Source organism: Mus caroli, chromosome 13 (genome assembly GCF_900094665.2).
Source record: "Mus caroli chromosome 13, CAROLI_EIJ_v1.1, whole genome shotgun sequence".
Taxonomy (NCBI): Eukaryota; Metazoa; Chordata; class Mammalia; order Rodentia; family Muridae; genus Mus; species Mus caroli.
Window position 1 is genome coordinate 50894833 of NC_034582.1, and position 14164 is coordinate 50908996.

The following is a 14164-nucleotide window of genomic DNA, read 5'->3' on the forward strand; positions in this document are numbered from 1 at the left end:
CACACACACACACACACACACACACACACACACACACACACACATTAGAAACTTTCTTCCCCTTCCTGGGCCTGAGTGTCCACTGTGTAGAATAGAAACCCACTCAGGTGGTCAAACCGAGTCTGTTCAGTGTCCCCGTCTCTCCAAGCCTTTGACACCTGCAAAGTCTCTCTCCTACAGGGAGAGTACTTGGGAGCAGGGTCCTCTCAGGTCACAGGCTAGACCTGGCTACCAGGTTTGAACTTCCTGCTGCCTACCCAGATGCAGCCTCAAGGCCAACTGTGCAGAGAAAACCTGGTGCTGGGCTGTGTTTAGCCTCTGAGGAAGAGCAGTTTGCATCGGTGTTTTAGTTTGGATTTCTGCCTTTGCCACCCGTGAGTCCTGTCAAGTGATCTGCAGTCTCAGCTTTGTACAGTGGAAGCATTAGACACCGGGCCGGCTGCTTGTGGCTTTTCAGACAGCTTTCTACTTCCATGGGCAGCTGCAAGCTCGACTGCGGAGCACAAGAGGCCCTCAGAACCCTCGGGCCCACCATCTGTGGCTTTGATCCACCATGAATCAACAAATATTTGTGCCTGCACCGAACCGACATAGACTTCCAGCTCTTGTCATTATTCCCTACACAATCCAGGGCACCAACTATCTATATCTGATTGGGGATTCTGAATGATCTAGAGACAGACTGAAGCACAGAGGATATGCACGGGTTACATGTGAGTATAATGCCGCTCTAGATACGGAACTCGAGCACCAGTATCCATGGGGCTCTGGAACAGACACCCTCCCACCCCACCCCCGCCAGCTAGAGTGATTAGAACACTGAGTTTTCCTGCTTCCCATATAGCCCGTGGTAAGTGTATTGCAGTTTGAGACAATAATGGAAGCCAGTTTATATCTTTTGGGTTCAAATGAAAAACTTTACAATGTAAGGCCCTGCGCTGGGTCCCTAGCACACACTATGCTAACCTCTACGCTGTTTGTCTCTTCCCTCCCCTGCTGGGCCTCAGCGGCCATCTGACAGGCATTACTTGCTATCGAGCACCCGGGAGTACCATTCTAGCTCAGGAATTCTTCGGCCTGAAATAAATAAGCCCGTTTCTATTGGCCATGTCTCCACTGTTATGGCAGCCAAATGCAGTCCCAGTGGGTACAGCCCTCTGTGACCACTTCCCTTCTGAGGGTACTGCCATCCTGCTTTTATTTGAGGTCACCATTTGTCCCTGGTCACTGGTTCAGCTGGAGCTCGAAGCTACCTGTCAATGTTTGACAGGACGGAGAGTCACCTTCCTGACAGCTACAGGGGAGGGCATACCCCAGCCCTATCCAATCAGACACATGGTACTTCTCAGAGATGATTATGTGACTCAAGCTAAACCAGTAAGCATCAGTGCTGGGTGGAGTGGGACTGAGGTGTTTTCTCTCCTAGGGAGCTAACCCGGGGAAACGGAACCTTGGAGGCACAGTGGTACTATTCTTGCCATTTTCCAGAGAAAAGCATGCTGGGAATGAAGGAAGTCGACAAAGGTGAAGACAGGCAAACCCAGGAGATCATGGTGCCAGGCTCAGTGGCACCTGGAGTCAGCACCTCCTGTCACTGGAGCCAGCTCAATTCCTCTGCCTAAGCTTTTTTTGAATAAGAGTTTGGTCTCGGGCGGGAGAGATGGCTCAGTGGTTAAGAAGGCCTGAGACTCACATGGTAAGTCACAACTGTCTGTGATTCCAATTCCAGGGGACACTGTCTTCTGACCTCTGAGAGTACCAGTTGTGAGTGGGGTACACATACATATGTGCAGGCAAGACACTCAATACACATAAAATAAATACACCCAAAGAGAGAAAGGAAGGGAGAGAGAGTGGAGGGTGGGGGTGTCTTTTAAGAGTATACTGGCCAGTGGGACAGTGGTGGTGCATGCCTTTAATCCTAGTACTTAAAAAGCAGAGGAAGGAGGATCTCTGTGAGTTCAAGTCCAGCCTGGTCTACAGAGCAAGTTCCAGGACAGTCAGAGCTACACAGAGAAACCCCATCTAGAAGAAGCAAAAAAAAAAAAAAAAAAAAAAGAGTATCCTGCCTGATACAAAGTGAAGCCATTATTAGAATGTTTTCGCTTTTTTCAGGCAGTCTCACTGTGTAGCCCAGGCTGGCCTGTCACTCACAATCCTCCTGCTCTCTGAGTGCTGAGATTAGAAGTCAAAGCCACCATGCCTGATGAGGCTGTTCAGAAACAGACCAGGGCCTTGTGCATGTTACACCAGTGCTCTGCCACTGAGCTAGATTCTCCACTGTTAGGCTGTTTAGGATCCTGGAGATTCCTGCTGAGAGCTTCACATCTGACAACTGCTCAACTGCTGAACACTACTAACATTTCACTTTCTCCTTTGGCCCTCCTGTGCCTCCGGCCAACCTGGCCCTCTTGGCCCACCTGGTCCACCTGCCCACCTAGTCCACCTGCCCATCTGGTCCACCTGCCCTCCTGGCCCTCTTGGCCCACCTGGTCCACCTGCCCATCTGGTACACCTACTCTCCTGCCCACCTGGTGGCCCACCTGTCCCTCCAGCCCTCCTGCCCACCTGCCAGCCCCACTCACTCCAGTGATCTTCTTCTTGCATTTGGCACAGTTGGGTGCATAGCGCACATCATAGCAGGAGGGACAAAAGATAGCTCCCTTCTCCTCAAAGAAGCCACCCTCTTCCAGGACCTTTCCACACTGGCTGCACACAAACTCCTCGGGATGGTATGCGTGGCCCAGTGCTACCAGGTAGCGGCCGCTGCAAGGAGAGGGAATATATGCAAATGAGGCAGGGGCTCCAGGAGGAAGACAGAAGTGGCATCTCCTGCCTTCAGGAGAAGACACTTGTTCTTATAAGACTTGCTTTTCATATAGCAAGATGGACCAATATGTTCTTGATGATGGAGGCACCCTGGTTTGGGTGGAAGTTGATAGCTTGAGTCTACCAAGACACCCCTGGGGGACTACTGCCCAGTGTGAAAATAAACAGCTGAAGAGACCCTGGTGAACTCTGTCCTGCTTGCCTGTTCCATTCGGCCTGAGCAGGGGTCTGTAGGTCCTAGAATAAACAGGGGTGTCAGAAGGGTATGTTCTACAAATCCTCTCTGCCTGAGAGCTGACTGGAGACCAAAGCAGGCCAGGGCCAGGGCCAACAACTAGGAAGGTTCTGGAATCTGACTCTGAGGGCTATGTGACTTGTCTGGGTTCCAGGAAGCAGTGCACAGAGGGAGGTACCTGTGGCCTATCGGCTCTGAGAGCAGAGGCTCAGCAGAGACTAAGCATGAGGGGGAAGCAGCAGAGAGGGAGGCCCTCCCTTGCCACCTGTGGCAAAGCGACAGACGCAGCGTCAGGGTGCCGCTGGCACCTTCCCGCTTTCTCTGCTATAGATGGGTGTGAGTATGGTAGGCAGTGCAGGATTAAGAGCCTGAGGATCGGGGGCTGCAGAGATGGCTCAGCAGCTGAGGAATACTGGCTGCTCTTCTACAGGACCCAGGTTTGATTCCCAGCACCCACATGAAGGCTCACAGCCATCTAAATGCCATCCAACTCCAGGGGAATCCAACACCCTTTCTTGGTGTCTGTGGGCACCAGGCATGCAAGTGGTGCAGATACACATCCAGAAGAAACACCCATGTACAAAAAATACATACATATATATATATATATATATATATATATATATATATATATATATATATATATAAATTTAAAAAGATCTGAGGATCCAGGCTATATCCCTCCCTGCTTCGATCAAATCCTTAACTCTCAGAGTAGCAGTGGAGGAAGGATAAGTACGTAAGTACGTAAGACAGGCCAAGGCCAGGCTGCAAGGCAGGAAAGATCAGCACTAGAAGGGAATACTTACCGGATGATCTTGTGGCACTGGTGGCATACAGGAGTCTTGCCATTGTTGCTGCCCCCTCCTGTGCCCCCTCCAGCTGCGGCCTGCACTATGGAGGTGCGGTTCTGCAGAGGCGTGGGTGTGGCTGGCTGGCTGTGCCGGGTCAGCACTGTGCTGGTTTTGTCTGGGGCATAGCGCTCAGCAAATGCAGGGTCCACGGCCCAGGGTGGGCGGCTGGTGGGGTTGGGAGTGGTGGGGCCTGACAGCCAAAGAAAGTAGATCCAGAGGGGTACTCAGGGAGCCCAAAGGGTAGAGGGTAGAACCCAGGGTAGCCTTAAAAGCCCACCACCCTATGACCATGGAGGCTACCCACCCTTCTTCAGCCCCAAATCTTACCAGGCCAGGATTCCTGGGGTATAGTTGAGGCTGGGGCTGGGGCTTCTGTCCTGGGCACCTGGCTGTAAGATCTGCCATTCAAGGCCCTGCCTGGCTGAGGCTTTGGGCATGGTCCCACCCCGTAACTTCAGCTGTACTGCCCCCATGGGTGATGCATGAGTGCACTGGGAGCTGCTGGGATGGATTCCAGGTCCCTCTGGGGTAGGGGTAGGAAGGGGTGCTTCCCCTAAGTAGGGTATAGCTATCTGGGCTGCTGTGTAGAGTGTAGTAGCAGAGTGTGCTCCTGCTCCTAGGGCAGACTTTGGGTCTCCTCTTATCCAAGAGAACCATGGGTAAGGCAGAGCCATCTTGGTTAGCTTCTCCCTCCCACCGAGAAACAGGCTGCAGGACCCACACCATGTCTAAACCATTTAGCATCCTAAACCCAAAACATAACCAGACCCAAAAGATGGGAGACAGAGGCAAAGGAAACAGGGCTGAGAATGTTTATTTTCATGCTCAAAGGCAGTGCAGACCTGGCAGACAGTAGTAACACAGGGCCAAGAAGGAAGGCAGTGTCAGACGAAGCCAGGCCCTGTGCCAGGAGGGCTGCCAGGACCGGGCCGGTAGGAGGTTCAGGCCAGGGACATGAAAGTGGTAGGCAAGAGCTGGAGACACCTGTGGGGTGCCCTGGGAGTGAGTAACAGAGAAAGGAAGCAGAGGGCAGCAGGCTGGGAAGGCCAGGCTATGACTGCACATTGAGCACGTGGGCAGAGCGCTGGTGGTGCCAGTCCCGGAGACGTGTATAGCGTGGGCTCTGTAGCTCCAGGACATACTTTTCCCTGAGGGGCAGAGAGAGAGAGAAGAAGAGGAGGAAGTGGAAGGAAGGAGAGATGGAAGGGAGGCAGGGAGGATGGAGGGAAGGAAAGGAGGAAGGGACAGAAGAGAGCTCTGGCAGGGGATAGCCAGGAGCAGCCGAGGGCTGGTGGCTGGAAAGGAAGAAGTGGGAGGTTAGGGAGAGGGGTTAGCGCCCAAGCTTTTACCTTGACTTCTTCATGAATTCCTCATCCGGGTCTTGCACTGAGAGGACAGAAGCAGGCATTGACCAAGAGAAACAAGGGTCACTCCAGCCATGAGTCCTGGCAAAGTCAGGCCCAGGCTGAGGCCAGGAGAGTCCGCCCTGTCCTGGGCCAGCACTTACTGAACTCTGTGCCCGTGAGGTGGGCAAGGATGCGGAAGGAGCGGGACTGGCCTGTCCCTGGCCGCGGCCGCCAGTCTTCGGTATCCTCCATCAGCCGCTGCTTGCTGGCATCGGGGACCGGCTGTCTGAGCAACTGTCTATGGGAAGGGCAGAGCTCAGAACCTCTGGTTCTGTGGGCACCAGGGGCTGCCCCTCCCAGGACGTGATGTGCATGGGTTCTGGTGACAGCAGGGGGCTGGGGGGGAGGAAGGTGAGGCAAAGGGTTTGGCTGGGTAGGTGGGTAAATCAGAGGGGGTCAGGACAGGCAGGGCAGGGAGGGGCCACCATCCAGAGTGCCAAAAGGGAGGAAAGTGACAGGAAGAGAGGGCTCACTAACTTGTCAGAGGTCTGCACCTGTGAAGGAAACAGACAGATAGACAGATAAAGGGACAGACACAGGAGAAGAACGACAGGGGGAATCAGAGCGGTAGAGAGGGAGGCAAGGTAGCAACGAGTGTGTGAGACTCAGCTGGCCCACACCACAGGCCAACCCCAGGCTGCTCAGCAGGGCAGAGCCTGTCAAAGAGCAGCAGCCCCACCCGGCCGCCAGGGGTTGCTGCCACACGGTTAAGGGGCTGGGGTCCGGCACAGACTGAGCGGTAGCAGGCAGCTTGTGTGTGTGCTTGTGAAAGGACCAGACAGTGTGCACAAGAGGTTGGAGTGGATGGGCAGAGGCTGACATACCCATTCTGCCGCAGGGTGCTGTCAGTAGGTGGGGGTGCCCCGAAGGGCCGGGCCGTCTTGTTGAGGGAGGCGCTTGGTGCAAAAGTGTACCTCGGGGGATCGGCGGGAGGGGTCAGGGCCTGGGCAGAGACAGAGCCGGGCAGGGTAGGTAGGTGGGTGGGTGGGAGTGGGGGCTGAGGTGGGAGCGGAATCACTACCACCAAGAACATTGACAGGTCCGGCCCACTCTTACACATCTGGCCAGAGGCTAGGATGAAGGGGTAGTAACTACGACTTCATGGGGCCCATTGGGAAGTGATGAATTCAACCCGCTCTGGACCAAGGGTGACCAAGGGTGGGTAGGCACACACAGCACAGGCTTGTGGGAAGCAGCAGGCAGACAGATAGGCAGGCAGGCACGCGTGGCGCCCGGACCGTGCGGCAGCTCCTAGCTCCACTCTCATGTTCCCCAGACCCTGCTTGTTCTGGTGTCTGCCCTTAGCCAGAGAGAGGGTCCCAAGGCTGGGCCAGGGGTGGTAGGTTAGCCCAGGCTAAGCCCCTCCCTCTCTCAGCCAGGACATCTCCTATATAACCTACCTTCTGTGGTTTGCTCTGAACAGGCTGGGCTCTGGAGAAGAAGAGAGATGCGGTCACAGCAGGTGAGACCAGAGGCTATCCACACCCCTCTGCCTGTCAGCATCTGTACCTGCTAAGACCCAGGCTGAGGCGCTCCCCACAGGCGCGGATCTTGTTCTGGGCTTCGATGTGCGTGAGGCTGCCCGCGTTCTCACCGTCGATATTCAGTACCCAGTCTCCCACAGCCACACCGGCCTGTGCAGCTTTGCCTCCGGGCGTGAGCTGTGGAGAGGAATGGTCAGAAGTCCATGGGTGCATAACCAAGCTGCACACTCCCTCATAGTCCAAATGCTGTTGGTAAACAGCCACCTTCAGGTTAGAGCCCACACTCGCAGGCTAGGACCACAGCCTTTGACAGCTATGTTTTCTGAGGCCTCAATAGGCTGTTTTACCCACGAGCCTGCCCTCCCAAGACAGCCACCTACCCGTGTTGCTGAAACTGGGCTACAAATTGATCGGGGTCACCTATATCCTGTTAAATGTCCCATCTCCTATCTGAGAACCACTACTGCCCCCCACCCCCATCAAGGCCAAGTCCTGGCTCCTCCCCCGGGCACTGAATGTCTTCATGAATGTACTTTCACTTTTATTTTTTTATTTTTGGTGACCAAGGCTTACCGCTTACCAGGAATCAGCCAGTGCCGCTGGCTCTCATTCCACCATTTGCCACACAAACCAGAAATTCCCAACTCAAAGCCAAAGAGATTGGGGGCATGGTGGTTCAACCACAGGTCTAAAACCACAGGGCCACTCAACCATCTGATACCACACAAAGCATTTACACTTGACAGGTAGTAGGGAAAGCAGGGTGCAGGATGCCCAAGGTCCCAGAAGGCTCCTCGGTGAGCTAATGCAATGTGTACTGAAGCAGACAGAGAGAAGATGAGGGCTTCTAGAGATGTCAGGGACAGAGGGACCTCATGCAGACACTGTCAACTCTGGTACAGAACAGGGAGCTGGACCTGACAGCTTTATTTTGTGCCTGAAGGGGAAGTTAGCAGAGGAGAGGGCTGGTGAGTCACAGCCCTCTTTACCTGATAACATATGGTAAGAATAGAATCTCACAGAACACCTAGGCTCGACACCAAATCTTCCAACACGCTTGCAGGAGTCTGGGGATACACCCTGTTCACACTCAGAAAAACCCAGAACTATAGATCACCTGGACTCGCTCTCCAGCTAGCAAGGGGTGCAGCCGGGATTTGGGCCTGACTGGAAGGCTCCACTACAATAGGGCACAAATGAGAGGTCAACACACCCAGTAAAGAAGCTGGGGTAGCCAGATGTATGGCCTACACCCAGCCCTGGGGAGGCAGAGGCAGGTGGATTTTTGTGAATTCAAAGCCAGCCTGGTCTGCATAGTGAATTCCAGAGCGGCCAAGACTACTCAAAGAGACCCTGCCTCAAAAAACTAGCAAAATTAATTAGATAAAATCAGGGGAAGCAAAACAAGACTCTAGAGTGCCAGGCATGGTATACATGTGATGTTAACTCTCAGGCACAGGCTAGGCAGAAGGACTGACAGCTCAAGGCAAGATGCCCCCTCATTTCGAGGCTAAGTTTGGGGTCTGTATGCCCCCTCTCACCTTTGTTTCACTCCAACGAGCCCCTAATAATGGGGACGGGGAAGTGACACTGTAAAGGGGAAATGACTTAGTCACAGGCATGGTGAGTCAGCACATGGAGACCTGGGTTAGCCACTCCTTCCTATACAGGCTGCTTCCTGAGAGGTGTGGGGCAAGACCAAGGTGGGGGTCCTGTGAGGAGGAGTCACTGGCTCCCTGAAAAGGGGTGGAGACATGAGGGACCACTTCTCTTGTGGGGTGCGCAAGATGTGGGGGCTAAGCCGGTGGTCAGAGCACCACGGGGAGGACCGTCCGGGGAAAGAGAGGCTAGTGAGATTAAGGAGGGGAAAAGCCAGGGGGCTGGACAGTGTTATGGGTGTGGGTGAGTCAGCCTGGGAGCTCCACTGAGCAGCCCAACCCCCAAATCCCAGACATTACCTCATCTTCCAGGCCTGGGCCCACAGCCAGCCCTAGCCCCTCCTTCCTCCCTCCACTCTGGGGTCAGGGGAGGGATAGCGGGCTGGCCCAATTTAGAAAAGACCACCCCACCCATCAGGGCCTAACTCACTCCAGGGCAGGGCTCAGCGGGTGGCCCCACCCACACGTTAAGGCCGCTGACAAAGGAGCCCAGGGGCCAGCAGGGGCCAGCAGAGTGCCCCCAACAGACAACATCTGCAGGGCTTTCCTTACCAATGAAGAAAACTTAAGACCTACACCACACTGGCCAGCACTTTCCCAGAGGGGAGGAAGAAACCCGTAGGATGTACGTGTGGGGGAAGGGTCTAGATAGCCCTTAGTCATCCTGCTGGTTGGAGCAGATTCCAAAGCAATTCCAGAGAAGGATTCTGGGAAGAACACAGCATGCATGCCTGCCTGCCCTGACCACCATGTCTGGCTCCCACAGAGAGAACCAGCCTTGATACCCTTCTCAGGCTGGGCAGTGCCTGGAAATTCTCAGGCCCCTTTGGGCTGGGCTTGCCCTGGGCTTCCTGCCAGCAGCTGCCTGCCTACACTGTGGCTGGGTGGGCCTCTCTAGGCAGGCGGATATCAGGGAAGGAAGTCCCTGCCCCCTTTTTGACCCCCTAGGCCAGTCAGAGATACCAAGCTGGAAGGCTGGGCACAAAGTTTGCTTTGAGTCCTACTGACACCAATGACTGAGGGCCAGGTGAGGGGCCTAGACCTAGGCCAGCCCTCTTGGGCTCTGTTGACTAGCCACTGCTGGCCATCCCAGCTGGGGCTCGCATTCTTGGGCTTATAAGGTAATCCCCCTGCCTCAGGGAGGAGTCAGCTCCCAGCTCCACCCTCCCCACCAGGGTGGACTGAGGAATGGGAACAGGAATTCTACAGGCCAGCCTCACTACACCTAGGCTTGGGGTCAAAGGCCACACAGCCTGACTAGAGCCAGCTGACTGGGACTCAGTCCTCACACAGGGTGGGAAGAGTTCCCCATCGGCCTTGACCATGCAGAGAGTACAAGCCGTTTTTTGTGCCTCAGTTCAAACCCTTGCTCAGCAGTGGACTTACTGAATGGGCTCCTCCAGCCCGCCAAGCTCTGTCACTTGGAGAAACAGGATGACAACTGCTATTCCTTGAATAACAGTGGAATTAAAGTTACATCCTGCTGGGGACGTGGCTCCGCAGGCTGCTCTCCCAGCTAAGATACTTCTTGGAGACATCAGCCTCCAATACTGAAGGAACAGGCTCCCCCTTGTCACTCACAGATGGCTTGGTGGGAGTGCATCAAATACCATGTCAAAGTAGGGAGGTTGGGAGTGCCTCTCCACTCTCCACCTAGTTGGGAGTCCTGGTAGTTAAGTGTCCATTTGGACCTAGACACTCCTGCCCTATTGGTCCTGGCTTGCTCCTGCTGTTTCCTCCCATGATCCTCTGGAAACCTGAGCACCCAAGAACCCTTGGGGAGTTTGTTCCCCCACCTAGGCTCACCCGAGAGATAGAGAGGGGCACATTGAAGTCCTTGCCCCCTTGCAGACGGAAGCCCCAAGGGGCTGGCCCTTCCAGCACCACCTTGAAGGAATCCATCGTGCCTGCTCCTGTGAGGAAGAAGAGAAAGTGTCTGCAATGCAAATTGGCAGGCAGGTCCAGATCTGGGCACTAGCGTTGGCCAGGCACCAAGAAGGCACGGGCGGACGCTCAACACACGCAGGCACTGGGAGGCAGGTATCTCAGCTGGCTTGGCTGGGCTCCTGGCAGGCCGACCTCTCACAGACAACAGACAAGGTGGTTCCCCACCCTGCCCCCTGCCACCGGGAGGGCCTGGAGAGGCCTCTCCGAGCTCAGTTGCTTTTCTCTGCAGGGGTTGGCTGTGGGGCTAATTGGCACTGCTTTGCCCAAGCTAACCTGGAATCTCAGGAGGGCGGCGGGGTGAGTCAGGGGCCAGCTCCCCCTCCTTCCCCGGGTCCCGGCAGGCAGGCCGCCGCCAGAGCCTGCTCGGACTATATAAGGCGTGTAAGCTGACACTGTAGAGAGCCCGAGGAGGGAGCACGTTAGGGGCTCGGGATATGAGGGGGAGGGGTGGGGAAGGAGGACGCTGGAGCGGGTCTTAGCCATTTTGGGACAGGTCGAGGCTGCTGGTGGTCAGGGCAGGACCCCTGGTCTCTGCAAGGGGAAAAGAAAAACGGGGTACTGGCCCTGTAGAGAGCGACGGGGGCCGTGCCCCTTACGCACGGCCAGAGACGGGCTCCTTTCTGGAAGCCAGAGAAAGTGGTGCCACCCACGCACGATGCTCCCTTGCCAACATGACTCTGTTTCCCTTCGTCTCCCGCCCCAGTCCCGCGCTTGGCCGCGTCCCCACCGCACACAGTGGCGCAGGCGCCAATCAGCCCCACTTCGCCGCAGGAAGGCGGGGGCGGAGGCTGCGGCCGGAGCCAGCCAAGGGAATCTGGCACTCTTCACGACCACCCACGCCCTCCCCAGCGCTTCAGCGGGCCATGGGACCCCGTAGGGTGCAGCCCAGGAACCCCCTTGCGGACGCCGGTACCTGAGTGCCCGCCTGGGCCGCTGCCTGGCAGCCTCCGGGAGCCGCGATGGGATCCGCCGCTGCGCTCTGACCCCGCCTCCGCGGACGCCGCGCCTTTTGAGCCCGCGGAAGGGGGCGGAGCCCTAGGCCACGCCCTCCCCAGGCCAAGCGAGTGGACATCCCGGGGTCGGTGGGAGGCCCCACCCAGTCAAAAAACCCTGAGTCTCCAGGAGAGAGAAGGCGAGATCGGGCACTTATCCTCGCCAGTCGGGTCGCTGCCCAGCCTGTGCCCCGCTTCAGGCTCTCGCCCAAGCCCCTTGCGCCTCCCACTGGCGGAGTGGAGGAAAGCATCCGTTTGAAACCCCAGAGTTGACTGGTCTCTCACCATATTCTCCCTTGTAGGGGAAAATGGCATGGTAACACTTTTCTGGTAGGGATACTGTTAGAGGTCAATATTGTCAGCATCATCAGATTTCAGATTCTCCAGGAACTGGAGAAGCGAGATAGGGTAGTTTCAAGTTAGGCCTCCTGGTGTTTGGGATGTAGTTTAGTGGTACAGTAAACTACAGTAGCTGAGCTCTCTGGAGGCCCTTGGTTCAGTCCTCAACACCAAACCCAACCAAAGGCTTGCAGGACATAACAAATAAGTAAATACATACATAGTAAGAGCCAACGGGGGCGGGCTTAGCTCCACTTGTTGTCTGACGGTGTAAGTCCACCCAGACAACAGTCCACAGCCCTGAGACTTCCACCAGAGCACCCAGAACCACTATTGGAATGGATTGTTTCCCATTTAACCCCAGTCCAGTGTACACAGTTCTTCCAATGCGGGTGGGATGGAAGGGGCTGCCTTGGAGTGTTCTCAGAGCCCCTGCTTTAGCCTCGGTCTTAGCCAAGGGTGGGCAGGAGGAAAAGCTGAGCTCTCCTGAGTGTTTGAGTCAGTAGAGAGGTGCACAGCCTCCCCTTGCCCAGCCTTCCCCCACCGTCATCACACCCCCTCTTTCCATCATTGTCCCAAGTACACAAACTCTTATGGGAGTTGTCATCCTTGAAGAAATCCTCTTCAGGTGGGTCTCTGAGTTCAAGGCCAGCCTGATCTATGTAGTGAGTTCCAGGACAGCCAAGGCTACACAAAGAAACCGTGTCTCGAAAAACTGAAGAAAAAAAAAAAACCCTCTTTAGCTGTCTGCTATGCTTCTGTCTCCATCACGTTTCCCTCTTTGTCCCTTGTCACCTATATTACTCTTGACTCTTTCTCCAGGTCTCCTATGACCTCAATTAAGTCAGCTGTAGCCTTCAGGTTTCATCCTGTCCTGACAGGAATGCTGGTCTACACCAGGTTGATCAGGGGTTTTTCTTTTTTCCCTTCCTTCATTTCTATCTTCTTCTTTCCCACCTAAGATCCAGCACCTTCTTCTGACCTCTCCAGGCATCTGGTGCACACATAGTGCACATATGCATGCAGGGAAAACACCCATACACATAAAAAAAGGTCTCCTTAGGTAGCCTGGCTTGAACTTGCATGGGTTCCCAAATCTTCCAGCTCTTCCCTCCGGAGGGCTGAGATCATACCAAGCCCAGCAGCTTCCTCATCTAAAATCCCAATCTTTCTAGCTTCAAGGCTTCCTTCCCTCTATAACACTTCATCTGCCTCCAGTCTTTGGCCATTTGGTCACGAAATTCACACCTTAAGAGCCCTTACTCTACTTTGGCTTTCAATAACACTGAAAATGGCCAGCCCGAGCTCTTTCCTCAAGAACTGCAGACGCCAATAATGTCTGCCTTGTCTACATGTCTGCCAGGAAGGTTTCTCAAACAGTCCAAGTTTGTGTTTTCTTCTCACTCCTTTCTGGTCTCAGCTAATGACATCATTCACCCAGTTGGTTCTGTAGAACCTATGAAATTATATGTCTCTTCTCATCTCCATCATCTCCCGAATCCTGCAGATTCCACTTTTAAGATGTTCTCACAGCTAACCCTTGCTGCTGTTTCACCCATGCACATAAAATAAGGTCTCCTTGTGTAGACTGGCTTGAACAGCAGCAGCTAACTCTTGCTGCTGTTTCACCTCCATCGAATGCTTCAACACCTACGAGCCTCCTTGCTGACCGCCCCGCTATCACCCTTGCCTCCCCCTACCCCACCCCCCAGTCTTCTTGCCGTTGCGGATGTGATATTCTTAAAACAGAGATCACACTTCATCTTTTTAGCATTCCAGTGGGCTCACACTCGATTTAAAATAAAACTAAAATCCTTAAGACCTACCCAAGACTAAGAAACTGGGTCAAGTGTTGGGCCTGGCAGCACAGGGCCTGTGTAATTCCAGCTACTGGGGAAAAGGGGGGTTACATGTTCAAGGCCAGCCTAGGCCATTTAGTGAGACCCTGCTTCAAAATAAGTCAAAAAAGAAAAAAGAAAGAAAAGAAAAGAAATGCAATAAAAATAAGGGAGAGGAGGGGGTTGTGCTTAGCTTCTTGGGGAAGATGTTAAGTCTGAATTTCTAAGACAGGAAAAAGAAATGAAACTGGGCAGAGCTCTTTCACACTCGCCCACTCCACTTAGCCCATTCTGGCCCTGGTTCTACACCCCCAAGTATATTCTTGCCTTAGGGCCCCTTTGCATTTCACAATTTCTTTATCTTCAAACACTTTTTTTTCTTTTTTTAAAAAACATTTACTTGTTTATTTTCTATATATGAGTACACTGTCACTTTCTTCAGACACACCAGAAGAGGGCATCAGATTCCATTACAGATGGTTGTGAGCCATCATGGGATTGCTGGGAGTTGAACTCAGGACCTTCAGATGAGCAGTCAGTGCTCTTCTTCTTCTTCTTCTTCTTTTTTTTTTTTTTTTTTTT

The 14164-nt window shown here is 54.2% G+C and overlaps 1 protein-coding gene across 4 annotated transcripts in view; it reads right to left on the reverse strand.

Moving 5' to 3' along the window:
• Positions 1-11486, reverse strand: part of Pdlim7 (PDZ and LIM domain 7) — a 15245-nt gene extending 3759 nt beyond the window's left edge. The window contains exons 1-10 of one of the 4 annotated variants that reach the window (XM_021180025.2): positions 11327-11486; positions 10273-10379; positions 6834-6985; positions 6725-6755; positions 6149-6267; positions 5426-5562; positions 5268-5304; positions 4246-4307; positions 3874-4108; positions 2586-2766 (exon numbers count right to left, since the gene is read on the reverse strand). In XM_021180025.2, the coding sequence (XP_021035684.1) occupies positions 2586-2766; positions 3874-4108; positions 4246-4307; positions 5268-5304; positions 5426-5562; positions 6149-6267; positions 6725-6755; positions 6834-6985; positions 10273-10368 (1050 nt within the window). In that variant the 5' untranslated portion in view covers positions 10369-10379; positions 11327-11486. Of the gene's footprint in view, positions 1-2585; positions 2767-3873; positions 4109-4245; positions 4308-4714; positions 5067-5267; positions 5305-5425; positions 5563-5801; positions 5819-6148; positions 6268-6724; positions 6756-6833; positions 6986-10272; positions 10380-11326 lie in introns of those variants that run through there. The other 3 variants (XM_021180026.2, XM_021180027.2, XM_021180028.2) reach the window with 3 other exon arrangements.
• Positions 11487-14164: the final 2678 nt, after the last annotated feature.